The following is a 25,517-nucleotide window of genomic DNA, read 5'->3' as shown; positions in this document are numbered from 1 at the left end:
GTGTGATGGGGCAGGCACAGAGCGGACAAGGATCTTTTGCAAATATCTTTATTAATCTTGTATAAAAATAAGGTCCATGGAGAGTTCCTGGAGCTGGGGGTGGGGCGCGAGGTTGCACTTTATAAGTTACAGGCCAGGCTCCCGCTGAGGCTAAGTATGGCTATTAGGGGAAGAGGGGTGCCGCAAGCAGCATTTGGGGGAGGGGCCGGCGATGCTGCCCCCCCGCCCCACGCCCCCGTGCACCCGACCACTTGAGGTGGGCCCAACGCAGCCGCAGAGGGGGCTGCCCGGCCCAGCCGAGCTGAGGACCACCTTCCTCGAGCCCCAGCTTGCCCCCCTCATCCCCCACTGAGTCCATCTGCTGAAGTAGCAGCTACAGTGAGAGGTCCGAGGTGACCTGCAGGGGGGGTCCCGGGGGGCGCCGGCGAGCACTTCTGCGGCCTGTGTCTGTGCGGATGTAGGGCTGGTTCCGCAGATCTGGCAGCCAAGAGGAGAGACATTTATCTTTCAGAAGTCTGCATGGGGCTAAGACCACAGCTCCAGGGCAGAGGCCTCACCCTTCTAGGGACCCAGGTTGTGTGCATGTAGGAAGGGACCTGTTTATGTTTACCAGACCCCGCTCAAACCTATCCCAGCCATGCATGGCCCAAGGGGAGGACGGCATGACCCAGTCCCCCAAGGCCTCCCAGAGTTGTGGGCAGCCTCTGGGATCAGAGGCCAGGCTACCCAGGTACCTGGGGGCTAGAGAGGAATCTCTTCTCCCAGGCTGGCCTCACAGAGGAGCCTGGATGTCCGCTTGCCGGTGCGGGCCGTGAAAGGCACCGTCTTGAGCACTGAAGGTTGGGAGGCAGGAGGGAGGAGAGAAAGGAAAAAAGAAAAAAGACAGAAAAAGTAGCAAGAGGCAGTAAGGCAGCCAGACCCCTAGGGTGGGGTAGAGGGGGTGGAGGACAGCATTAGATGGACAGAGGACAGGACAGGCCCAGCCAAACCCTCACCTGTGATGATATCTTCAATGGCCCCATCGCGGTCACTCTCATAGATAAGTGGCTCCTTCTGCTGCTTCCGCTTCAGCTCAGAGATGAGGTCCATCTGCTGCCGCCGGGCCTTGGGTGGTGACTGTGGGGGGGGACAGGGGGCGTAATGGAAGGTATATAGCTCCAGCTCCAGGATCCCCTCTCCCAGGCCACGAAATGCTAGAACACGTGTCTTCCTGGTGTTGTTGGTCCGCAGCACCAACAACCGGCTCGAGCGGAAGGAACCCATTCCCACCCACCCCAGGCTACTGGGGCACCGTGCTCACCTCGGGCAGGGTCTGTTCCCAGAAATGAGAGTATAGAAGAGGGCCAGATCTCTGAGGTGAGGATCGCTGCAAGCAAGTGCCAGGCTCAGGCACAGCTACCTACCTTGGATGCTGGGACTTCCCCTCTGCCTGGGGCGTCAGCGCCCGCCTCCTGGGCTGCCGCTTCTTTCTTCCACTGTTCCACCTCCTGCTCAGCTTTCTGAGGGGCCAAAGTAGGTGTCCATGAGGGGGGGGTCCTCGCCCACCCCCAGACAGAAGCATCCCCTCTGCTTCCCACCGCAATGTGGAGGAGCCCCTACAATGCCCTGCAGGGGTCGCAGCCTGCCCACCAGACACACATACCTTGTAGGCCTTGATGAAGCGGCTGAAGAGGGAAAAGAACATGGAGGGGGATGTGGTCTTGGGGTTCTCTCCAAAGTACTCCACCACAGACTCGTAGGCCTCCTGTGGGCACAGCCTGTCAGGCCCACCAGCACGGACCCCTACAGGCTCTGTGCCCCTTTAAGACACCAGCCACTTCATCTCTGCCCCTCCAGGCAGGTGGGCCTTCCTGCCCCATCCCCCACTGCTATGGCCATGCCCCTCCAGACCTTTCTTCTACAACCCCACAGCCTCCCCACCTCCAGGCCAGCGCTGGCCCACCTGAGCAGTCTTGCTGTCTGCCAGCAGCTTATCCATGATGGGGGAGTTGGTCTTCAGGAACTCCTTGAGCACCGTGCAGTTGTCCTGCCGCACAAACTCTCTCTGGGTCAACTCTAGGCCTCGCTGTAGGGAGCGCACGTCCCCTAGGACACTGTCCAGGGACACTGAGTGGGGGAGGGGGAGCAGTACAGAAGCAGGGAATCAGGCAGCATTCCCGTCTAACTACACCCTGTGGTCCTTTTTCTCTCAACCCGTATCAGTCCCCAGGGCTGAGCCCCTGCCCCCACCCAAGGAGGACAGGGCACCTGCACCCATACCTGAGCCTGCCTTGTCCAGGAAGTGCAGGTCGCTGTGGAAGCCTGTGAGCTGTGGGTACTTCTCAGCAATGACCTTCACCAGGTAGTGCAGCAGCGTCTGCTTGCGGTCAGTCGACTTCATCTCCAGCAGCTGCATGAAGACCTGTTGTAAGCCACAGGCCACCAGCTGTCCCCCATCCCCCATGCCTGGGAACCCCTCCTTGTGCCCCTCACCACATCCAGACTCTGGAGCCGGAAGCCGTAGGCTGCTCCACGCTTACTGCTGTTCATGTAGTTACCAAAGGCCAGGACAATCTGGGAGAGGCAGGGGGGAGAGTTCAGGAGGTTGCCGGGGCTGAGGAAACCCTCCCGAGTATAAGTTGCACAAGAAAATGTGGTGAAAAGCAAGCCCCACACACTCAGCCCCCACCACTCTCCTGCATGGCCCCTTCAGGTCTAGGACACATGTACATGCTTGTACATATGTCTGACATATGCATATGGCTAACACAATGCATGGCGTACCGTTGTTTTTTTTTTTAAGATTTTTTTTTTTTTAATTTATTGAGAGAGGGGGAGAGTAAGCCGGGGAGGGGCAGAGAGAGAGAGGGAGAGACAAATCTCAAGCAGGCTCCGCGTTGTCAGCGAAGAGCCCGAGGCGGGGCTGGAACTCATGAACCATGAGATCATGACCTGAGCCAAAACTAAAAGTCAGACACTTAACCACCTGAGCCACCCAGGTGCCCCTTAAAGACTTTATTTTTAAGTAATCTCTACATCCAATGTGGGGTTTGAACCCACAACTCCCAGAACAAGAGTCACATGCTCAGGGCACCTGACAGGCTGTCAGAGAAGCATGTGACTCTTGATCTCAGAGTTGTGAGTTTGAGCCCCATGTTCAGTGTTGAGATTTCTTAAATAATAAACAACAACAATAAAAAAAAAAGCCGCATGCTCAATGGACTGAGCCAGCCAGGTGCCCCTTGGCATACCCAATTTTGTCCTCTGCCATTCCTACCCAAAATGGTGCTGCTGACATCGCCTAGGCTGTAGTATCATGGTCTTTCTACTGGTTCCCTGAGACTCCACTAGGCAGGCCTGGGTACTATGCTAATCACACAGTAATCCCCAGAGGGGGCTCCGCCCTTAGGCCACCCCTGCCTTAGTTTTGTCTTTCCGTGTATGCGAGCGCTAAGAACATAACTGTTGCATCCCAAGGGTACAGACAGAGCAAGGCCCGGGTCTCCCTCTCACACGACCCAGAACGGGCAAGGAGCCATAGGTGGGCCCCGCTTCCCAGACCCTTGCCCTGGGCTCTCACCTCCAGGATCTGCCGGAGTTTGTCAGAGGACTTGATGGACATTGAGGCTGCAATTATGGCATTCAGTTGCTGGGAGGGGCGGATTGGGGAGGCAAGGTAAGTTGGGGCAGGGTGGCAGGCAAGCCCATGGGAGGCTCAAGTACCCCTAAATGCCCTCCTGGAGGCTAGTAGCTGCCCCCCTCCGCAACCCCAACCCAGAACACAGTGCCCCCGCTGGCCCTGCCTGCCCCGCCCCGCCCACACCGCTCTGCCAGTCCCGCCCCGCCCCGCCCACACCGCTCTGCCTGCCCCGCCCACACCGGCATGAGCAGCTGCACAGTATCCGGAAAGTTGCCCAGGAAGGTGAGCGTGGCCATGCGCTCCGGCAGGCGCGGGATGCGGCTGAAGCGTAGCATGAAGCGATCCTCCTCCGACAGCTCCTCCATGGGTCGCTGCTCCCGCTCAAAGCGGGCAATGAGGCTACGCTCATACTCCGTGGGCAGAAAGCGGGTCAGCAACTCCAGGAAGTCCAGGCCAAGGGCCTGTAGGTCGTACCTGGTGAAAGGCGGGGTAGTTATCACTCTATACCCACCAGTTCTTGAGGCAGGACTACGTCCCCCCCTCCATTTCCTTGACTGAATAAATGAACTTCAGTATTCACTATTTGCCAACAGCTTCAGGGACCAAGAGGCAGGTGTCAAGGGAAGTTGGGAGCTGGGAAGCCTGAGGTCCCTATCATAGGTCAGTGGCAGATGCCCAGCTGTAAATGCCGGAGCCTGAGTTCCCATAGCTGGGCAAGGAGGCAGGGAGGAAATGGGAACATCTCAGTCTGGGCGTGGACTCACAGCATGGGCTATTTTCTCAGCCTGAAAATGGGAACAAGGTTCCCAAGCTTACTCCCTGACCAGGGTTAGCATGAAGTTTGATGGGCTCTGTCCCGTAGTTGGGACTCTCTTACTAGGTACTTGATGACCCTGGTTTAGTAGAGGGGCTGGGCTACCTACAATCCCAGGGCAGAAGTACTCACGTCTCGATGGCCTGGCAGATGCGATCAGCCCCCAGGTTGCCCTTGCGCAAGGTGATGGCCAGGTTCTTGGCCCGGTTGGCCTCGATGAGGGTGGCCTTGCTGGGGGCCTTCTGGGCTGCCTTACCCTTGAGGGCACTGAGGTCTAGGCTGGGACCTTGGGACTTAGTCTTGAACTGCTCCTCAAAGTCACTCATGTCTAGCTCCTGAGGGCACAAGGAGAAGAGCTGGGGCTAGGTGGGCTGGGGTCTGATATATTCCTGGCTGAACCATCTAACCAGCCCTGACCACACAACACAGCCCACAGAGAAAATAACCCAGTAACCCAGCTTGACCACAGGCCCTGATGGGGGATACAGGGGAAGTACAGACAGCACTGAGGAGGAAGAGCTGCACCCAATCCAGGGGATCCACACTCCAAGCCATTACAGCCAAAGGAAGAGCTGAATTGGCCAGGGATTAAAAAAAAAAAAAAAAAAAGGGGGGGGGGGGGGGAGACAGGGAAGGGCATTCCAGGCAGAAGGAACAGCATGAGCAATGGCCTGGAGGCAAGAGAACACATCACTTTTGGAAAACTAAAAGTAGAATTAGAAGGCCTGAAGCCCTGGTTGTCTGTGGGAGTGGTGGGAGAGAAGCTTAAGAGGAGAGTGGACACAAGGGGGCGCCTGAGTAGCTCAGTCAGTTAAGTATCCGACTTCCACTCAGGTCATGATCTCACAGTTCATGAATTCAAGCCCCACATTGGGCTCTCTGCTGTCAGCGCAGAGCCAGCTTTGGATTTTCTGTCTTCCTCTCTCTCGGCCCCTCCCCCACTCACCTTCTTCTTCCCTCTCAAAAATAAACAAAAATCAAAAGAAAAGAGAAAGAGAGAGAGACCAGACCTGGGGGGAAGGATGTGCCCTCTGCAGGGAGGAAGGGGAAAGCCTCCAGGGGAGTCAGGATATACTGCCTATCCAATATACTAAACCAGTTTAGCTTAACACCCATCCCTGGGCCTCCATGCCCTCATCTGTACAATGGGGTGGAGGAGATGATCCAGCATGATCCACACAAGCCCCCTCCTCCTCTGGTGCCCACACTGGGAGCAAAGAAGGGCCACACTCACCTGCAGCACCTTCTCATCATTGAGCTCAGTGAAGACGGTGCCTGTGATCTGGCTGGGTTTCAGGGCCACCCAATTTAAGAGTGGCATTCTGAACTTGGTCTGTATGGGTTTCTTGGCCTTTACTCCTGGGATAGGGAGGGAGTGGTGAGCATAGGGAGGTGAGGGTGGGGTGGTTGGCAGGACCCATGGCCCAAAGTGGCCAGATGGGACAGGCAGAAGGCAACAGGAGGCCCCCAGACAGAGCATCCTGGAGGACACAGGTCTAGGCACGGCACCTCTCTCCATATCACCCCCAGCCCTGGGTGGTCCACTCACCTGGGCCCATCTCTGGGGCATCAGAGAGACCTCCAGGAGGCGGTGGGGGTGGCGGAGGTACCGGCCCATCTGTGCCAGAAGGCAGCGGTGGCGGTGGGGGTGGGGGCAGCAAGTCTCCCTGCAGCGGCGGGGGTGGGGGTGGGGGTGGAGGTGGGGGATCTGAGCTGCCAGGGAGGGGTGAGGCCAGAGGGGGCGCCAAAGGCGCGGCTTCCTGCTGGAAGGGGAGGCTGGGCAGTGGGGGCGGGGGCGGTGGCGGTGGGGGTGCTGCTCCGGGAACCGGCTCTGGTTCTGCCGCAGGTGGGAGATCTGAGCCTAAAGAGAACAGAGAACCAAAGATGGAGGGGAAGGGGTGTCCAGTTCTGGGCCTGGGTGGTCTCGCCATCGCCTCCCTCCCTACGCATGCGCACTGGGCCCACTGTCTACCATCTGGCATCCACCTGAGCCACGCCCACAACCCAAACCTACCTCTTGCAACTGTCCCGGCCCGAGACGTCCCCAGGCCCCCCTTCCAGACACTGGTTCCCCCATGCCCACCCACTCCGGCTTACAGCTCCTGCGCACCTGGGCTGAGTGAGCCGGTGGGCACTCCCGGAGTGGGAGTAGGAGTAGGAGTCGGAGTCGGAGTCGGAGCGTCACTGCCGCTTGGAGTTGCCACAGCGACCGGGAGGATCTCGATGGAGACAGCATCCCCGGGCCCCCGCAGGATACGGATTAACCCCTTCTCTTCCAGCTCCTCCACCTTCAGCTCTAGGGCCGAAGGCCGTGCAGGGACGGGGGTAGGCACTTTCTCAGGCTCGGAAGGACGCCTAGAGGCACCCATGGGGGTCGACTCGCTGAAGCGCTCCTGTGAATCCCGGGAGAAGGGTCAGTGCCCAGCAGCAGGCCTGGCACATAGCCCCCACCCTCTTATTGGGGTAGAGGGAAGTGTCAAGCCTAGAAGCCCCAACGGGTCAGTTCGCGAGAGCCCGGCCTGCCCCCGGCCCGGCCCCCTCCGCCGCCAGCCTCACCCGCAGGGTCTCCAACTCCTTTCGAGCCTGGCTTAGCTGCTTTTCCAGCTCGGCAATCTTGGCCATGGATTCGTTCTCCGCGTCCCGAAGCCTTTCTGTCAGCTGTGGCACAGCACATGGTGAGCTCCCACCCGCCACTGGGCACTGGTACCGCCGGTGAGGGGGCGGCAGCAGGCATGCCTGCCTGAAGGGCTGGGGGAGGCTTCCGGATGTGCTGGCGGGTGGGCTGAGCCTGGCACTTGAACCCAAGTAGGTGAGGCACTGAGGGCACTAAAGTTCTTTCAGGAGGAGAAACCAGGGCACCACTGAGGAAGGAGGTGAGTGGAGAAGAGATTGGGCTAGGAGGGGCCCCAGGCACCTAGTTCCGCCCAAGCCAGGATGTGGGCTCTGAGCACAGGGAGAGGAGGGGCCTGCCTCCTGCAGAGGTCCCACAGCGCAGGAACCCAGCGAACGCTCACTGAGAAAGACACCCAAGATGTGGATTCAGGTCAAAGTCTGGAACCAGGCAGACAGCCACGGCCCACCCCCAGCCCACCCCCTGTTTGGGTCTGAGGCCCAGGGCCTGATGCGATTGTGAAGCCCTGGGGGCCTACGATGTGCTGGGCCAAGTTCAGGAACACCTCCCACCTGGGCCACCTGCTCCTGCAGCTCCTCCATGTGCTCCAGCACAGCATTCTTGGTCTCCGTGTCCTCCAGCAGCGCACCCACATCAAAAACATTATCCAAGTATGCTTGGATCTGTACCTGCAGCTTGTCACTCTCGGTGAGCCGAAGCCTCTGTCCCCCAGACAGAAGGAGCAGGGTGAGGCCCAGTGTGAGGGGTCTCTCAGAACTGCCCATCACCGCTCGAGCCCAGGGGAAGGGGCTTGAGCCCCAGCCTGCTTTTTCTTTTTATTGAGATATAATTCACATACCATAAAATTCATTACTTTAAAGCATATAATTCAATAGCTTCTAGTATATTCACAGGGTTGTGCAACCATCACCGGTGTCTAATTCCAGAACATTTCTATCACCCCCAAAAGAACCCCTGTACCTGTTAGCAGTCAGTCCCTATTCTCTCCTCTCCCGATCCCAACTGGCAACCACCAATCTATCTTCTGCCTCTGTGGACGTACCCATTCCGGACAGTCATGTAAAGGAATCGTACAGTATTTGGGCTTTGGTGACTTGGCGTCTTTTGCTTAGCATAATGCTTTCAAGGTTCATCCGTGTGGTAGCATGTATCAGTAATTTATTCCTTTTTATGGCTGAATAATATTCCATTGCATGGATATATCACCCCAGCCTGCTCTGCACCTTTTGTTAATCCTGGCTTTTTAAAAATCCAATCCCAGAGGATTGGCTCCCAGGGGAGCCTGGGTGGCTCAGTTGGTTAAGTGTCCAGCCCTTCATTTCAGCTCAGGTTATGATCTCATGATCATCGTCAGCCCGTCGTCAGGCTCTGAGGTGACAGCACGGGATTCTCTCTCTCCCTCTCTGGCTCTCGCCCTCACGTGTGCGTGTATGCGCTCTCTCTCTGTCTTTCAAAATAAATAACAAAAAATGATAAAAATCCAATCCCAAAGTCCCCACTTCTCCAAGCAGCCTCTGAAAGGAATCAGGAAAAGCTGTGCCTTCTCTGCACAGGCTGGACGCGGAAGCACCAAGCCCCTCTGCCTAACCCTTCCCGGGGCAAGGAACTCCTCCTTGACCTGGACCCATCCAGCATGAGCCAGATCCCAATGCGGCCCAGTACCTCTGTGCTCTCCATTATGTGCCTGTCTGAGGCTGATCCTCCCAGAGCCAGACCCAGGGCCACCTAGAGCCCTACCGGTGACTGCAACAATAGCTCCATGGGCTGTGTGCTTATCAGGTGGCAGAAAACGTTCTGCCTCATTCTATGTAGAGTGATTATCATCTTTATAACTCTCCTGTTTTACAGGTGGCAAAGCTGAGACTCAGAGAGAAGAGACCTATCCAAAGTCACATGGGCTTGGAAGTGACAGAGTCAGGATTTGAACCCGGATCTGCCTGACCTCAATGCCCATGCTGCTAACCGCAGAGCCATACTCTGCAGTTGGCAACTGGTTGAGTCCCAGAGCGGCGGGAGGATGTAGGGCTCACCTCCAAGTACAAGTCCAAGCCCAGGTGGGTGAACTCGTATTGCAGGAAGACACGGAAGTTCATGTTCTCCACAGAGTGTACCACGATGTTGATGAATTGCATGCAGGCCACCTGGGGAGTAGGGAACAGGAGCACGTCGGTCTGTGATCCTCTGGGTGGGGGAGCTCAGTGCCTTCCATCACCACCCCCCATTTATTCCCAAGTCTCTCTCCTTTTCCCCATTTCTCACTCTGCTAACCCAGCTTTGTCCCTCCCCGTATTTTCCCCCTACATGCCGCATCCCCTCCTTCCAGCTTCCCCTCCCCACCAACCTCTCAATCCTCATACTTTGCAGCAGCAGAGCCCAGATCCCAGATGCCCAGGGCCCCTGACTGCCCCTCACACTGAGGGTGGTTGGGCCCAGCCTGGTGTCCCGAGCTCACCATGAAGTCGATGTTGCTGTCTTCTTTCTGGAAATATTCCATTAGCTTCTCAAAGCGGTGCTGCTCCCCACACACCTGGGTGGGGAGAATGGCTGTCATTAGGGCCCCAGCGACACACCTCCTAAGCCTTTTTCCAGCTGCCACCCTTGTGCTTCTACGGGTTCCTCCCGCATTAAATCCAAGTCAGGCCGTGTCACTCTTCTGCTCAAAAACCTCTCCTCCCTCTCCATTTCCCCCAGCCCTCTCTGTTTACTCTACTCCGGCCACACTGGGGTCCTGGTACATTCCCACCTCAGGGCCTTTGCACCTGCTCTTCCATCTGCCCGGTTGCTCTTACTCGAGGCTGCCACCACACCAAGTCTCTCACTTCCCTCACAGCTTTGCTCAAACTTCACCATCTCGATGAGGCTCCCCTGACCACCCTGCAACCCATTCCTCCTGTCCCTCCAGCATCCCTGACTTTTTCCTCAGAGCATTTATCATTTTCTAACACATTAGGTAATTTGCTCATTTATTATACTGTTTATGATGTCTTCCCCTGCCTTCTTTGTTTCTTTTGTTCATGGATGGGCCCCAAGAGCCCACTCTGTGCCTGACACATAGTAGGCACTCAGGAAATATTCATTAAAGGAATGAATGACCATATCCCACCTTATGCATCATATTGTCCTGCACCTACTTCGCCAGAATCAGAGAGGTGTATGTATGCAACTCTGAGGTGTGTGGATCAAGCCCAGTTTGGACCTGGCAAGGCTGAGGGTCCAAGGTTCAGCAGATCCCCTGTTCAGCTGTCCCTGTTGCCCTAGGCAGCACCCCAACATGACCTGGCCTTTCCCTTCCCTTTAAAGCCTCCCCATCCCAGATCGTCCCCACCCTGTGTTCCCCGAATGCCCACCCAGCACTCCCAGCTGCCCCCAGCAGAAGCCACAGCTGCTAGCAACAGTCAGTGCTAGAGAACAAAGACATTGGCGGGGGGGGGGGGGGGGGCGCGGGGGGTTCATACCTCCTTGAAATTGTCAAAGGCTGCAAGGATGATGTCGTGTCCTCCTCGCACCAGGCACACAGCCGCCAGCAGCTCCAGCACCAGAGCCTTGGTTCTGGGGAGAGAAGGGGCAGTCTATCCCTTGAAGGCAGGCCCCACAGCAAGGGTGGATGTGGACCTGGCTGGGGGAGGGCAGGGGAGTTGATAGGTGAGTAGGAGTGGAAGGAGCCTGGACGGGAGTCCTGAGAACTGGGGAACAGCGCAGGCAAGGGGCTGGTGTCAGGAGAATCCAGATGTGGAGAAATGTTAGGGGCCTGGACCTCACCTGGGGTTCTTGTTGTTGAGGCTCAGAGCAATCTCATTGACACAGGCTGGGTGGGTCATGACAAGGCTGAAGCCAGACTAGGGAGAGAGAAAACGTTAGCTCCTCCAGGCAGACCCCCAGAACTGACAGCACTGTCCTGTCCAGCACCTCAAGCACTGTCGGTGCCATTACATTCTGGTTTCTAACTGCTCTCAAGCTTAGGAAGTTTTTGATATCCAACCATAGCCTGTTCTGTGCTGCCAAAGCCTGGCTCCTCTTTGTAAATGACTCTGTCTGTGCAAAAGCCAGTGTTAGGACTCAGCACTGTGGACACAGAGAGCCCTCAAAGGCGTGCTAAGCAAAGGAGGACTGGCCTCACCAGCCACTCCTCCAAGCAAAGTAATCCTGAGCTGCTCTCCCCGAGGGCCCTGTGTCCAGCCTTCCTTGGTGGGTGTGCCTGGGTCCCCACATGAGACATATCCATGCCCCCAGTCATGTCCAGATTACTCTAGAGGACCTCACTAGGAGGGGGCAGACATCTGGGCTTCCTCTCAAGACCTGATCAGCCTCAAGACCCCCAACAGCCCCCATCCACAGGGTTCTCCAGTGGGCAACAGGGTCGGGGGACCATTGGTCCCTGCACCCCAGCAGCTCAGGCAACCCCCGGTGAGGACAGGCCCAGCTTCCTGGGTCCCCCAGTGCCCTCGTGCTCACTGACCAACCTGGTAGTTCATGATGGCACGCAAGCACATGATACAGACATGGACATCATCCTTCTGGCTAACAATGCGAGAATTCCGCAGGGCCTTCCTGCTGTGGGCTGGGGTCAGCCTGGTGGGGTAGGGAAGAGGCAGCAGGGGTCAGCGTCCTACACCCAGCCTCCCACCCCCACCACCCACCACCACTCAGAAGGCACGTCTGGAACATTAGGCCACTGATTCCCATCCACCCAACCAAAGAGGTCAGCTGAGGGCAGGAAGGCTTCCTTGGCCCCTAGGCTGGGGCCTGGCATGCTGCCAGGGGGTAAGGAGGAGGTCAGGAAAGCAAAGACCCTTAACAGCAACTTGGCATCAGAAAAGATTGCTGTGTTGTGCGGGTGGACAGCCCAAAGAGGGAAGACAGCCAAAGCTTGGACATCCACAAGGTGGCGCTCACAGCCTCATGGGCTCATCTTCCATCTTGAAAGGTCAACCCTGAATTCACACCGTCTTGGTCCAAATCCCAGCTCACCACTTACGAGACTAGTTAATCACCCTGTGCCTCAGTTTCTTCATTTGTAAAATAGGAATGGTAATAATAGTACCTTCCTGATAGGGTTTTGGGGACTAGGAAATGAGCTCAGAACAGTGCCTGATACATAGTTAAGTGCTGTACCAGTGTCCTTCATAATTCTTTGCTTAAAAGTATGTGATTTTTTTTTCATTGCTGCAGATCCACCAATTATGACTTCCACATCAGTTCCTCTTGACAATTCTATCACATTTCCAATAACCCTGGGAAGCCCCACCTCCTCCCTCCGTCTGCTACCTTGCCCTTCTTCCGTCACTGCTCTAATATGTCTGAGTCTTTGCTCATGCTGTTCCTTCCACCTGGAATGCCCCTCCCTGTCCCCACCACTGCCTATAAAGCCCGAATCCATCTGTGAGACATAGTTCCAGTGGTATCATTCTAGGAAACCTTCCTGATGCTCCGGGAAGTAGCCACCTCCCTTCTCAGAGCTCCCAGCCACACCTCCAGGATAGCCTGTCATACACTGTCGCCTTCTAGACCAAGGACTCCCAAGAGCAGGGTGATCTGTTTCCTGAGTACCTGCCACCATAGGACATGCTAAAAATATATTTGTTGAATTAATGAATGAATGAGCAAACAAAAAAAACATATTGTGAGAGTTTGAAAGGCTTAATATGAAGTTGGTCCCCTAGACCAAAGTGGGAAGATTGGAAGCCAGGAGTCCACATGAGGCTCCAGGGCTGACTCCTTCCCTCTCCCTGCCTCTCAGCTGGATGTCCGATGTTAGGTGGGGTGGCCTATCCACAGCAGATGAACTCAGGGGTGTCAGCTGAACACCCCACCCCACCCCACCCAGGGAGCCAACCAGGCATGCACCTGCCCCCAGGTGGCTACGTACCGGGGAGAAGGGGGGCACCTGGAGGCCGCACAGGAAAGAAGAGGGGGTTAGATGGATACAAGGGAGGGTCTCACTGACCCAGAAACACCCTACTTATCCCAGACCACCCAGACTCCAGTTTCTAAGTGCCCATCCCTAGAAGGCTTCTTAACACACCCATCTCCCAAACCCTGCTTGAGGCCCTTACTGTGATCCCCAATGCCAGGCTGTCCCTTCCACCACCCCCAAGGGCCAGAGGCAGGGCTGGCCGGGTACAGAAGTCCAGGGGTGAATTCTCTATTCTCCCTGCCACCCTGCAATGGGACGCACATACTTGATGGTCAGGTGGCGACTCTTGGGCTGAGGAGGCAAGGCCGAGGGTGGACCCTTGCTGAGATCTTCCACCGACTGCTCCAGGGGCTTGCTCTTCTCTGAGCTGGGGACCCCGTTGTCTGTGCTCTCCATGTCATACCTGCAGGGATTAGAGCGGAGCTGGAGGCCAACACTGCAGAAGCACTTAAGAGAGGGGTGGGGGAAACTGAGGGGACAGATGAATGTGCAGGAGAAATTAGAGGCTGGGAGGTAGAGGCTGTGTTCTCAGCACTGTGCTGGGCAGACTAGGGGACAAGGGAATGGTGGAACAGAAGAGGAAGCCACCCAAGTCCCAGCTGGCCACCCCAGGCCGCGTCCCTCCATATCCATGCAGGCCCTTAGGAAGGGGTACCGCCCACCGTGCAGGGTGTGGTTTGTGTGAACCCAGGGTGGACTCAGTCTGCACTGCTTAGACGTGGCCCAAGGAGTGGATGAGGTGCAGGGAAGCAGGGATCAGGGCTCTGAGGAGCAGCATGAGGACTGGAGCAGGGGGGCTTACGTGACAGAGCACTGGGCAAAGGCCAGGTACTCGAGGAGCACATCCAGGCCGCGGTTCTCCTCGTTGAGGAATTCTTCCACCCACCTGCAGGGCACAGGGCTCCCTGAGTTCCAGCCAGGAGGGAGGTCCTGCCCAGAGTGGGCACAGAACAGGCACAGCCAGGGCTCCAGCGCGGCTTCCCCCGTCCCCAGGAAGACACCAACCAGCCCAACCTCAGAAGACCCAGTGATGCTAGGAGATGCTAGGGGGCTCAGGTAGGACCCATGGCCCAGCCATGCCTCGAGGGATGACCAGAGAGGAGGCCGGGAACCTGTCCTGGACACCCAACCCAGAAGTGGCCTACAGGCACAGCCTACGCAGGGGTGGGGGGACAAGGGGGACAGGGGAATAGCAAGGGGAAGCCCCAGGGGCTGTCTGGAGGCAGAGCTCTCCCTGGCCCCCAAGCAGGAAATCTGAGCCCTCGCTCACCCAATGTGGTTTGTCCTCAGGGAGATCTCCAGCTCCCGCAGCACCTGCGTGGACTCCTGAACTCGCCTCTTAAACTGGGGGCCAAGGACAGGAAAGTCTGGTGGGTGACGTCTGGGCTTCCCACAGGCCCACTGAGCCCCAAGGTAGCAAGTCAGCAGCCCCCGCCCTCCCCCTACCACTGGCCTTTCACGTTCAGCCTCCCCCACCACCCCCACAAACCTGCCCAGCAGAATAAGCATTCTCAGGCTACTCCTAGCCCCATACACAGGCCCACAGGGTGCACGCTCATTCCTCCACACACAGACACGTGGCATGCTTGCGCACGCGCACACACACACACACACAGCCATAGGGTACGCACACATTCAAATATGGATACCCTGGCTGTACACACACACATACTCATCCACATACAAGCACCCTGGGTACACAGATATAAGACACCCATACATCTGCATACAGACACATGGGGCGCGCACACACACACTGCACAAATACGCACAAGTGGACCCACAAGTGGATGTAAACATATGCAGAATATGCAGAGGAACGTGGAAAAAGTACATGCCCTCAGCCCGCCCAGTCCCCTAAAAATATGCACACGCATTCATACGCGTACCCACACAAGCCCACCAAAAAGTTTACACACACAGTTATTCTAGCTGCCCAGAGCTTGGAAGGTGCAGGGGGGAAGGGACAGAGAAAAAGGGGGAGACATGTACCCCCAGGTTAGACATCCAGTCCGCTGCTACCTTTCGGCCGACCCCACCGGTTTCCAGGTAGCTCTTCAGCTTCTGGATATAGGCTGTGGGAGGGTTCTTGACTTGAAACCGCTCCTGGGGAGACGGAACAGGATGTACAGGGAGCCAGCCAGAGCCACCCCGGGGCAAATGACCAGCCCTTGCCCCAGAATCCCATTCTCAGCTCTGACCCCAGGTCCCAGGCTATCTTAGGACCCCTCTGAAATACCAAAGATGTCACCAAACAACCCACCAGGTCATTAAAAGACCCCGGTCCCAGACCTAGCCTTCACTCCTCACTATGGCCTCACAAGCCACAGCCCTAGCACAGCGCCCCCCCCCCACTCCACCCCCACCAGTGGAGTTTGGAGGGGTCATTTCTGCCGCACAACCTACCACGCTGGGGGTGGGGAGGAGGACTCAGACCTGCCAGTAGGTGGGACCTTCCCAGGCCCTGCCCTCCCTGGGAGTCCAGGGAGGAAGAACGCTCTGAGGGCCCCTTCCCCACGGCTCCTCCCCAGCTGTCCCATTGACCTGTGCTGGTAGGTGTCTGTGTGTGCTTATCTCCAGTGCTCAACAAAGCAACTCCTAACTCCCCTGCCCCACCCAGGGCTCCAACAGCCACTCACACAAAGAAGCAGGGGCCACATCAGAGGCCCCCTACCCAGAGGAGCTCCCATCCTTCCCAGCCCAGATCCTTTAGGACTCCCGCTTTTCCCAGGCCCTTGAGCCCCCAGCCTGAGATACCAGGCCAAGTGGCAGAGACCTCCACAGCAGCCTGAGAGCCTCTAGAAGCAGCTCCCCATCCTCCCCACACGGCCCAGCCTTTACCCCCCAGACTCCCGCACAGCCTGCTCATCCCATTCCGGTCCATTAGCAGGAGCCAAAGGCCCAGCCCTGGCTCCCAGGGGAGGCTCCCTGCTCCCCAACTCCCCACCCCCAGCCTCCTTCCCTCACTGAATCACTGCAGCAGCCAGGCCCCACCCTGGCTTAGCAGTGGGAGAGGGGTCTTCCCTGCTACCCCGGAGAGCGGCCCTGGAAGCTGGAGAGGCAGGGGCAGCCAGTGAGCCATGAAGATGGCAACCCCAGGTGCCTGGCTGAGCACCAGAAGCCAGGAGTTCTATTTCTTGCTCAGCCACTTGGGAACTGGTTACCTTTGGGTTGTTGTTTGGTTGACTGCAGCTCCTCCGGGCCCAAGGGAAAGAAGGACAGGGATCCTGCCCCTTCCTCCCCACCTCCCATGGGGTCAAAGATGCCCAACCCTGGGGTTGCCCCCCTATCTTCCACAGCCCAGAGCTGGAGGGTCAACAGATGCTGCTCCGGAAAGCTCAGCAAGGAGGTGGGTGACAGCAAGGAGGTGATGAGCCCCTGCCAGCACTTCATAGGGCAGACCCAGCCCAGCTAGGGACTCATAAGGTCCCCGGGAAGGCCCATGTTCAAGGGAGGGTGGTTGTAGAGTCTTGAAGACACCACCAGCACCCTCTGCAGATGCGACACAGGCCTCTGGGCAGAGTCTTGGCCCGATGGGCAGCATGGCAGTGCCCCCTCTCCTGCCAGCACCCTCCCTCCCCCCCCAGCCAGCCAGGGCAGGGCATCCTGAGGCCAGAAGGGGCCTGGTACCCACCTGGTCACAAATGAGCTCCCACTTCTTCTCATTGTCATACTGGCTCAGCAGCTGCACCTTGTCCGGGGGCAAGTTCATGCAGTTCTGGAGAGGGGAAGGACAAGATAATGACCCTGAGCCTGGGATCCCGATGCAAGGGGCAAGGGAGCACAGGCATTTTCAGGGAAGCCACCAAGGGGCAGCTCCCTAGCAGATCTGTCATACGCATGAATCCCTGTCACCCCAGGAGATAAGTAGCATTAGCCGATGAGAAAACCGAGGCCCAAAGATACAACACCTTGCCCTAGGCCCCAAAGCTAGAAAGTGACACTGGGATTTGACTCTGAGTCGGCCTGGCTCCAGGGCCTGGGCTCCGTCTTCCACACACCCCCTCCCTGGCATGTCTCCCCCGGCGGTGAGAGCGTGGGTTCTCAGCCTGACTTCCTGGGACCTTGGGCATTTTTTGACTCACTTCCCCACGTGCAATAAGGGGGAAAGTCAACTCTTCTTCCATTTGAGTGGGAAGCTAACAGGGGACCCAGTTCCAGCCGGCCCCGAGTGTGGCCAGTCTTGGACTCTGCCCCACCCCTGTGTGCCAGCCGACACCATCCAGACTGTATGCAGTCCTGGCCCAGGGCACCAGTGTCTCACAAACAGCAGAAAACCTCTCACAAGGATGGCAACAGCGGTCTCCTCCTTAGCCCTGTCCAGCCCCCTCCCTCCTCATCACTTCTGGAAGGAGGACATGGGGACGGGCCAAGGGAGCTACGGTCAGACAGGCAGGGAATTCCTAGCAGGTGCATCACGGCTACAGGGCACAGGGGGATTCCTGGGGAAGGTCACCCAGACATAGGAACTGGAGTCAGCAGCCAGCATGCTGGGTCTGTGGTGCCGGTGGCCCAGGCTGGGACTCCCCTCAGGAGCTAAGAAAGGTCAGCATTGCTCTGCCCGATCCTCCAGTCACAGACGTGCCTGTCAAGCTCCTCCCTCACAGGGCAAGTATAGGGTCTTGCCTGGTGCTGCCTGCACTAGGGGTTCCCTGGCCCCCCCCGAACTTGGCATGTCTTCCTAACAGACCCAGAAGATGATGCCAGTTTACCCCAATTCACTGAACCCCAGGTTTAAAGAAGGTCTACTATGTGTCAGGCCCCAAAAGATAGTTCTTGCCCTCAAGGAGCCCCATCTCTGCTGGGGAGGTGGGAGTCCCCAGGAATCCCCAGCCCAGAGTCAAAAGGCCCCCGTCACCAGCTCTGGTGGCTCAGACTACACGTCCTCAGTCACATGGCCCTGAGAGGAGGCCACAGCTGGAGCAAAGAGAGGGCCACACCCACCCGGGTCTCCTCAGCCAGCTTCCTCTCTGGGGTGCTGGGCTTCATTCTGGGGCTCTGGCCAGAACTCACCCCTCCAAAAAAAATCACTGCCTTAGGTCAGCCCCAGACAACAGGAAACTGGGTGCTCTCAGCCCCCATTGCTCAAGCTTTCCGGCTGAGGCCCCACTTGAGAGGTGAAGCTGCCTATCCCCCAGGCCCCCCAGGCCGGCTGGGGATGGGGATACGTCATTCTTCTCCCCATTGCAAAAGCGAGCCCCTGGATTGAGGAAACCACTGCTGTCTCATCTGCTGCCTTTCCCCAACCCACCAACAGCCAGTATAGCCCCCGCCACTACAGGAGACACTGCCTGGGAAGGGCCCCTGGAGCTGAGGCAAGGGCCCCTGTGACCATTCTCTCTCTCTGCCTTTCTTTCTCCTTGGTCTCTCCAGATCCTGATCACAGAGATCCAGGGTGGGGCAGGGCAGAGGAAAGCCAAGGCTGAGGGGGAAGGAGGGAGCAGGAAGGCAGGCAATGCAGAGAAACCGGAACAGTGGCCAACCCAGAGAAGGGAGGTGGTGGCAGGGAAGGGGGACGAGGAGGAATGCGGCGACGGCTGAGCCCCAGCACCTGAGCCTTACAGGGGACAGCCGCTTCCCAGCACGGGTCTTTCCAGGCCCTCGCCCACTCCAGGGACCTGTTTGGTTCCCGGAATGGCCCCAGTGGCACTTCTAGAGTCAGCGACCAGTCATAGTCAAAATAGTGACCCCAACAAATGTGGGCGCCAGCTCTGCCCGGATGCTCACCCTGCCCGGCACCGCTCTGAGCCCTCCACGAGGGTGACGTCCTCACCACCACACACCCTCATCCCCATCTCACAGGTGCAAGTACAGATTAGTTTAGTGACCTGCCCAAGGTTACAAAACCAGAGAGTGGGGAGCGGGGCTGGCTTCGAGCCCAGAGCTGACTCTGAAGCAGCGCCCTGGCCCAGTCCCCACGGGGGGCAGCCCCATGGTTATTACTGGGGAGGAAAAGGCCTCTGCTGTGGGGTACACCTGTCCCGGCAGTGGTGGAGGGCACAGCACCCCTTGTCCCCTTCCCCACCTGGGCGTGCTCAAGCCCCCGAGGCTACGTGCCAGCCTGCCAGACGGGCTAAATTTAGGCTCGGAAATCAGAAATAGCTCTGACAGCGCTGAGCACTAATTAGCAGCTGTTCCTCGGCTGTGCCCACCGAGGAGACGGTACCCTAAGGAGCAAGAGAGGAACCAGAGGGTGCCACTGACTCGGGGTGGAGGGAAGGCGTCCTGGAACACGGCAATAGACCCCAGACCCGGGGCCCTCAGCAAGGAGGCAGCACCATGGGAGAGAAGTAGATGAGGCTGGCTGACACCGCTCGAAAGGGACAGGCAAGGACACGGAGGTCCAGGGGTGGGGAGGAGGGACACTTGCCTCCCGTAAGGGGACATGGGGAGAGGAAGCTGTGACGCAGAAGAACCCACACGATCCTGGAGAGCCAGGCCCTGGGCTCACCTAGCCCAACAACTTCTCCGTCTCCTTGAGCCTCAGCTTCCTTCTCCATAAAATGGGCGCACTTCCCTTCTGCCTCCCAGCTCCCAGAGCTCCCAGGAATACCCAGTGAGAAGCTGGGGTTTGATGTAATAATACTCTGCAGTGACACACGCTGTTAAGAGGCGTTTCACAGACTGGGGGCTGGGGGAGGAATCCATTGAAGACCCCAAGGAGAGGGATGGTGTGGTGAGCAGAAGTTTGTGAAAACATCCAGATAAAACAGACCTGTCTCTAGTGCTTGGCCAACAATGAACTGACCCTTCAGCTCCCCTCTCCTTGCTGCCCTTAATGCTTTGGCTCCAGGAAGAGACAGGTAAGATCCATCTTTGAAGGTGTGGCCAAGAAAAGGAGCTGATTCCCCAGTCTTTCCACTAGAATGTGTAGACATCATTCTCCCTCCCTGCCTCGACCTCTCCAGGTGCCAGAGGGGCCCTCAGCCTCGCTCACCCAAGACCAGCCCCTTGCAAGCTTCTGCCGTACTCCTTCAACAACGCCCCTCCCCCCTCCCGCCACCGCTGACATCTGGAGAGGTGTCCCTGGTGACTGAAGGGGTTCTGTCTGCGTCTGGACACAACCACACCCTCCCGTTTCACTTTCAGTTTGAACTGAGACTGTCCCAACCCACCTGCCCACCCTCTCCTCATGACGTGTGGCCCTTTGAGTCCCAGAATGCCCTTGAACTTGGGTACCAAGCCCAGTCTCAGACCAGCCCCACAGAGGCTCCACAGCCTGATGGGCCCAGAAGCCAGGAAGTGTCTCCATCCGCCACCTCTACATGGTCTTGGCCTTTGTCTTAGAGCTCTTAGCGCGTCTCCAAAGGCAATCAATCCACGTTTCAAAGTTCCAGTAGGTAGATTTTCTGGGGCTATTAGAGACAATCCCTGACTTAGAGGAGGGCTCTGGGTGACTAGTCCCAGGATTAGGTGCTGAGAGTCCCAAAAAGCTCATGGCCACTCCCGTCAGGGTTGAAGGGTCCCCATGGCAGGGACAAGGGCAAGCCAGGTGGGAGCCAGGACAGCAGGCACTGCCCACACAATCCAGGCTAGTAGAATTACAGCAACAATAACAATGATAAATATTCCCCAAACATCCCATTCTGTGCTAAGTGCCATTCTAGGTGCTTTATATCTACTGACTCATTTAAACCTCAAAAAAGAAGCTGACACAATAAACGCTATTGTGACCCCCATTTCACAAATGGGAAACTGAGGCACGGAGCGATTAAGTCATTTGTTTGAGGTGACCTAGCTGGCAAGCTGGTAAGAAGACTGTGTTTCCTTGGAAGAAAGAGCACCGAAGGTGGTGAGAAATGTGGGTCCGGGACCCCCAGGGGTCTTCTGCAGACAGACTGGCCCCAGTCCCCCTGTCTGAGGAACCAGGAACAGCCAGCCCCATTTCCTGCCACCCAGCACCCTACGCTTCCTGTTGTTGCCCACACTGAGCTCTTACTCACTGGGGAACCCCCCCCTCCCAGCACACCGTCTCTCAGAGGGAAGTGGAGGCCTCCCCACCCCCTCCCCATGTGCACACAGCTACCGTTAGCACCACCACTGCCCCACCCTCCAGGAGAGGTGGGCCCTCCCTCTCGTGGTTTCCGGCCACCAGGCAAGTTTTCGGTCTAGGCCCTGCTGTGGCTGCCCTGCATGATGGCAGCCAAGGGCAGCCTGGCCTGTGATGGCTAAAGTTGGCAACCTTGGTTGGTCTTGGTAACGGAGGTGGGTAGAGGGGAAAGGCACAGGCTAGAAGGGCCTAGGAGGCCTCCAATATGAAGAGGACTCTATCCACTCCAATGTCGTTCCCTTCCTCACAGCAGGGGAGAGTTTCTGGAGCACTCGCCCGCCCTGTGTCAGGCACACTCTCGGCAATCCTTCAACGACCCTAGGAGGCCAGCATATACTACTGGTATTCTCTTTCTACACGTGGGGAAAACTGAAGTTCAGAGAGGTTAAGTAACTTGCTCAAGGTCATCCAGGTAGGAAGCGGCAAAGACAAAACCCACCCCCTGACTTAATGACCCCGAAGCTCAGGAAGCTATTCTGCCCTTCCCTTGAGCAACCCCGGCCCCTCCCAGAGGCGGGGAGGACGGAGCCACCTTCCAGGGTTCCATGTCCTCAGGAAAAATGCAGAGGTAGCCCCCAGGGCAGCCCCATCTGCTCCTGCCCATCTCACCCAGCTCTTTGCCAACTGGCCCCAGATGTCCCTGTGAATCATGCCTACCACATCCCTGGGTTTCCAGGGTCGACATGTGCCAGCCCCGCCTGCTAAGAATGTCGCCCCACAGCCCCTATCCGGCCCGATATCTGCCCACATGGCCACAGCCCCATTGGGATCCTCCATGTGAGACACCCCAGAGATGAAAGGTACAGCCCCCCTGTAGCTTCCCGTTCCCAAACTTCATCCGCCTCACTCCAGAGAAGGGAGCTGGCCAACAAAATGGAGACAGAATGGATTCTACTCCTGCTCCTCAGGGAAGGGGTCCTGCTGAAAGCAGGATTCCCAGGGTCCACATGCTGCTGGAGGCTGTCCTGACCTCCCCACACAGCCTCACCAAATGTCCACATCCCTAGGCACTTGCTAAGGGCAGCCCAGGGTGCTAGGCCCCATCAGGCAAACTCCTCTCCAAACGGTTCAGTCTCCGTGTGGATCAGCATCACTCTCGGCCTCAAGCACAACATCCCGGGCACCTTCCCTTGGTCCCTTGGCCCCAAGGTTACAGGCTCCTCTGACCAGACAGATCAGCGGTATCCAATGCCTGGCCATAAGCACAGAACTTCTGGACGGCCTGGAAAGAGTACCTTGCCAACCCAAACCCTGATCCTTACAGGGGAAGGTCTGCAAGGAAGACATGAGCCTTGGGCATGGCCTAAGAGAGGCAAGAGCTTGATGTCTGGCCAGCTGGTTTTCCCACCATTCCAGCAGGCCCATGTCGCTGGGCAGCCATCGCTCCTCCGCTGTTGCTAAGGCAGCAGCAAGAAACCCTGGCCAACCTGCTCTTTCTCCCCACCCTCATTTTAAGCAGGGGCACCTCTTGCTCACAGCCTCCTTAGAAAAGTAGCCCCCCAACACCCTTGCATGGGAGAAAGGCCACTGTGGGGAAAGGGAGAGCAAGCTTCATCTCCTATCTGGCCATAAGCCTTGGTGGAGGCGCCCTTCACCCACACATGGGTCCCGCATCCAAGAGCCAAGGAGTGGTTTGGGGTTGCAGGATCCTACCCACCAGGTCCACCAGGGACCAAAGGGTTTTGTTTAAGCGAAAGGAAGAGGTTCCCTGGGGCTATGTGACTATATCCGAAGGGGAGGGCGATGCTTTTCCCATCAAGACTCAGGGATCCCTGGGAGTGGTGGGTTCATCACTCTGGGCAGTCTGAGCCTCTTTCTCCTCTTACACATTCACTAAGGACCAGACTCAGCTCCGGCCATGGAGGCAGTGCTCTGATGGAGGCGCACCCTGCATGACCCGTTGCCAGGCCTGTGGGTTTAGCCAAATACTTGGCCCAGGCAGCTGCAGGCAGCGGCCAAGGCTATCACCCCAGGGCGGGGCTCATGCCCTTGTTGGTGGGGAGTGAGGGGAGCCAGGTTCTTAGCCAAGTGACCTTGAGTTGGGTGAGTTCTGCCCACAGAAGACAAGGGACAGGCTGCCCCTTCCCCAGAAAGAAGGCCAAGTATAAACACACTGGGGTTCCTGGGAGCCGGGATGGGAAGTTGAGCCCCATTGGGTGCTGCTGCCCTAGATTTCTACCCAGCTACCGCTGCCTTCTCCATGAAGACACCCTCTAAGACCCATCCCTGGGCCTCCGCCCTCCATACCCTGGTACTCAGGGACTCCCAATGGCATTTAGCATCAGGCTCAGCCAATCAGAGCGAAGGCCAAAACACAAGCAGGGCACTCAGGAACTACACATGCATCAGAGCCTCACCATTTGACTTTTGGATTTCCCAGTGGTCTGAATTATTCACACAGCTCCTCCCCATTAGCGTGTACACGTATGATAGAGACCGCACCTCACCCTGACAGCCTGTCCCACCCCTGTCCACAGACACACACTTGGGGGGAAAGAGAGACCCATATCCCCCCCCCCCCCACAAGGCTGGCAGGGGTCCAGGGATCCACCACCAACTCAGGCTCCCCAGATGGTCCCCCAGAGACTGTCTCTCTTCATTCTGCCCCCTCCCCCATCTGCTCAGCTCAGCTGAGCTTTGCGCAGGCCATGGGTTTGAGGAAGGGAGAGCAGGTGGAGAGATGGGGGAAACAGGGCCTAGCCTGGTGTGAGGTGTCCCTCAGAGTCCCTCCCTCTCCCCTAATCAAGCAAGGTGTCTTCGCAAGGATAGACCAGACCCCGCCCCACCCCATAGCTCCCCCGGACCCCTCTTAGCCTTCCTGCTGGGAGAGGGCAGCCAAGATTTCCAGGAACTATCATGAAGGGCCATACAGAGGATCTGGTAAGTACGGCCTAATAACAGGCCAAGGGAGGGGAAATGATGTCAAGGAGGTGGAGGGGACAAAGAATTGAGTGCTGCCACAAGCCAGCATTGCTCTGTTGCCCGCACCTCCCTTGCTGCCCCCCTCCCCCAGACCTGCAGTGCCAGCCTGCTTAGACTGAGAAGTGCCCCCTGGGAAAAAGCACAGCATGGCCTCATTCGCCTGTCACCCAGAGTCCAGCAAGGGAGCTGACAGCAGACAGGCCACCAGGCAATTAGTTAGAGAAAGGAGCCTGGGACAGGGCTGAGACAGGGAGAGGGAAGTGAGAATGAGTGGCCCTTCCCCCTCCCTACTTCTGCCTTGCACCAGGTCTTAGGGAGCCCTGATTTTGCTCTGGAGCCCCTCCCCAAACACATCCTGACTGTCTCCAGGCTCAGCCAGAGCTGATGGCTTCCTCCCCAGTGACCTAGTCTCCAAGCCCCCCAATTCCTCCAGCAGGTGATAGTGGGGAAGGTGGGGAGGGGGGGGGGATGCTTCCAGACTTTTTGTACCACCCCAAGCCAGAGTGACCAACCCATCCTGACCCCGCCCGCCCTTCCTACCCTTAATCCCCTCAGTGGGCTGGAGGAAATGCCCAAGATAAGGACCCACAGGCAATCTCTCCTGGACATGCAGGGGGTGAGAGATACAGACACCTCCTCTGTGTGATCTGAGGACTCAGCTCCCAGCAGCCCAGGCACCAACAAATCAGGACCAAACACCTGAACTCGGTCTCCAGCCCCCAGGACATTAAAATGTCACCCTTCCATCTTTGGCCCTAAGAAAAAGCAGATGTACCACGACCCTCGCCTGGTGGCCGGGTCTGCGTGCAGAGCGGAAGGGGACGCCCCAGGACCCCCCTTGCGTGCTAGGCTCCCAACTTCCTCGCAGGACATTTCTGTTTAGACCTTTAGACCCAGGAACGCTGGGGTAGGGGGTGTCCTGGGGAGGCAGACTGGGCGACTGCAGAAGAAAGTTTTGGGGGGAGAGTGCTAAGTCACTCTGAAAGAAGCCACTGTCACTCCCACCCCCTGTAGGGGCCAGCCACTGGGCCGGGGATCTCCAAGCGGTACCTGAGCCCCCGGGGGCGGGGACGCGTGCCGAACCCCAGCCGCCCCCCGCCCGCGCCCAGAGCGCGACAGATCACACTCACCAGAACCCTGTTAAACCTCTCCTCCAGCTCCCGGGCCGCGGGCATCGGCTGCTTGGGCGCCGCGGGCTGCTTGGGGGACGGCGCGGCGGGGCCCGCGGGCTGCTCCGCGCTGCCTGCCGCGTTGCCCATGGTGGTCCCCACCCAGTCGGCCAGGCGCCTCCAGCCTCGGAAATCCAGCTTTCCGGGGGACCGGGGACGAGGCTCCCGTCCTGGGGGGCGAGCAGGGCAGAGGCTGGCGGCGGCGGCGGCGCGGCTCGGCTCCGCGGCGCTCGGCTCAGCTGCGCGCAAGGGCCGGGGCGCGGCGTCCCATCGGGGCGGCCCCGTCCGAGGAGCCGGGCGGCGAGCTGCGGGGTGGGGGGAGGAAGTCAGGCTGCAGGCCGCGGGGGACAGAGGGCTGGGCCGGGGGCAGGAAGCTGCGGCGCGGGCTCCCCCCTCG

The 25,517-nt window shown here is 58.0% G+C and overlaps 1 protein-coding gene and 1 long non-coding RNA gene across 7 annotated transcripts; one reads left to right on the top strand and one right to left on the bottom strand.

Moving 5' to 3' along the window:
* Positions 1 to 34: 34 nt before the first annotated feature.
* On the bottom strand, positions 35 to 25,517 carry FMNL1 (formin like 1). Of its 6 annotated transcripts, none has more exons than XM_040497857.1 (28): positions 25,082 to 25,517; positions 16,614 to 16,697; positions 14,972 to 15,085; positions 14,250 to 14,323; positions 13,782 to 13,865; positions 13,245 to 13,382; positions 12,932 to 12,949; positions 11,526 to 11,634; positions 10,825 to 10,901; positions 10,521 to 10,614; positions 9,518 to 9,592; positions 9,096 to 9,206; positions 7,617 to 7,766; positions 6,990 to 7,091; positions 6,544 to 6,826; positions 5,983 to 6,294; positions 5,668 to 5,792; positions 4,566 to 4,768; positions 3,859 to 4,093; positions 3,560 to 3,628; positions 2,473 to 2,553; positions 2,260 to 2,389; positions 1,943 to 2,106; positions 1,643 to 1,744; positions 1,404 to 1,499; positions 996 to 1,116; positions 735 to 833; positions 366 to 477 (listed from the first exon to the last, which is right to left on the bottom strand). In XM_040497857.1, the coding sequence occupies exons 1-27, from the start codon at positions 25,208 to 25,210 to the stop codon at positions 742 to 744; spliced, it is 3,372 nt and encodes a 1,123-aa protein (XP_040353791.1). In that variant the 5' UTR covers positions 25,211 to 25,517; the 3' UTR covers positions 366 to 477; positions 735 to 741. The 6 variants fall into 6 exon arrangements, with proteins under 6 accessions (XP_040353790.1, XP_040353793.1, XP_040353792.1 ...); XM_040497861.1 differs by having other exon boundaries at positions 15,002 to 15,085; XM_040497856.1 differs by lacking the exon at positions 735 to 833 and having other exon boundaries at positions 35 to 477.
* Positions 7,002 to 10,162, top strand: LOC121045132 (uncharacterized). Its single transcript, XR_005797600.1, has 2 exons — positions 7,002 to 7,108; positions 8,914 to 10,162. It is a non-coding gene; the product is annotated as an uncharacterized LOC121045132 (long non-coding RNA).

This window comes from Herpailurus yagouaroundi, unplaced genomic scaffold (assembly GCF_014898765.1).
Source record: "Herpailurus yagouaroundi ecotype Mexico unplaced genomic scaffold, PumYag 189, whole genome shotgun sequence".
Classification (NCBI taxonomy): domain Eukaryota; kingdom Metazoa; phylum Chordata; class Mammalia; order Carnivora; family Felidae; genus Herpailurus; species Herpailurus yagouaroundi.
Note: the sequence above shows the minus strand (reverse complement) of the source record. Positions and strands in the feature narration are given on the sequence as shown.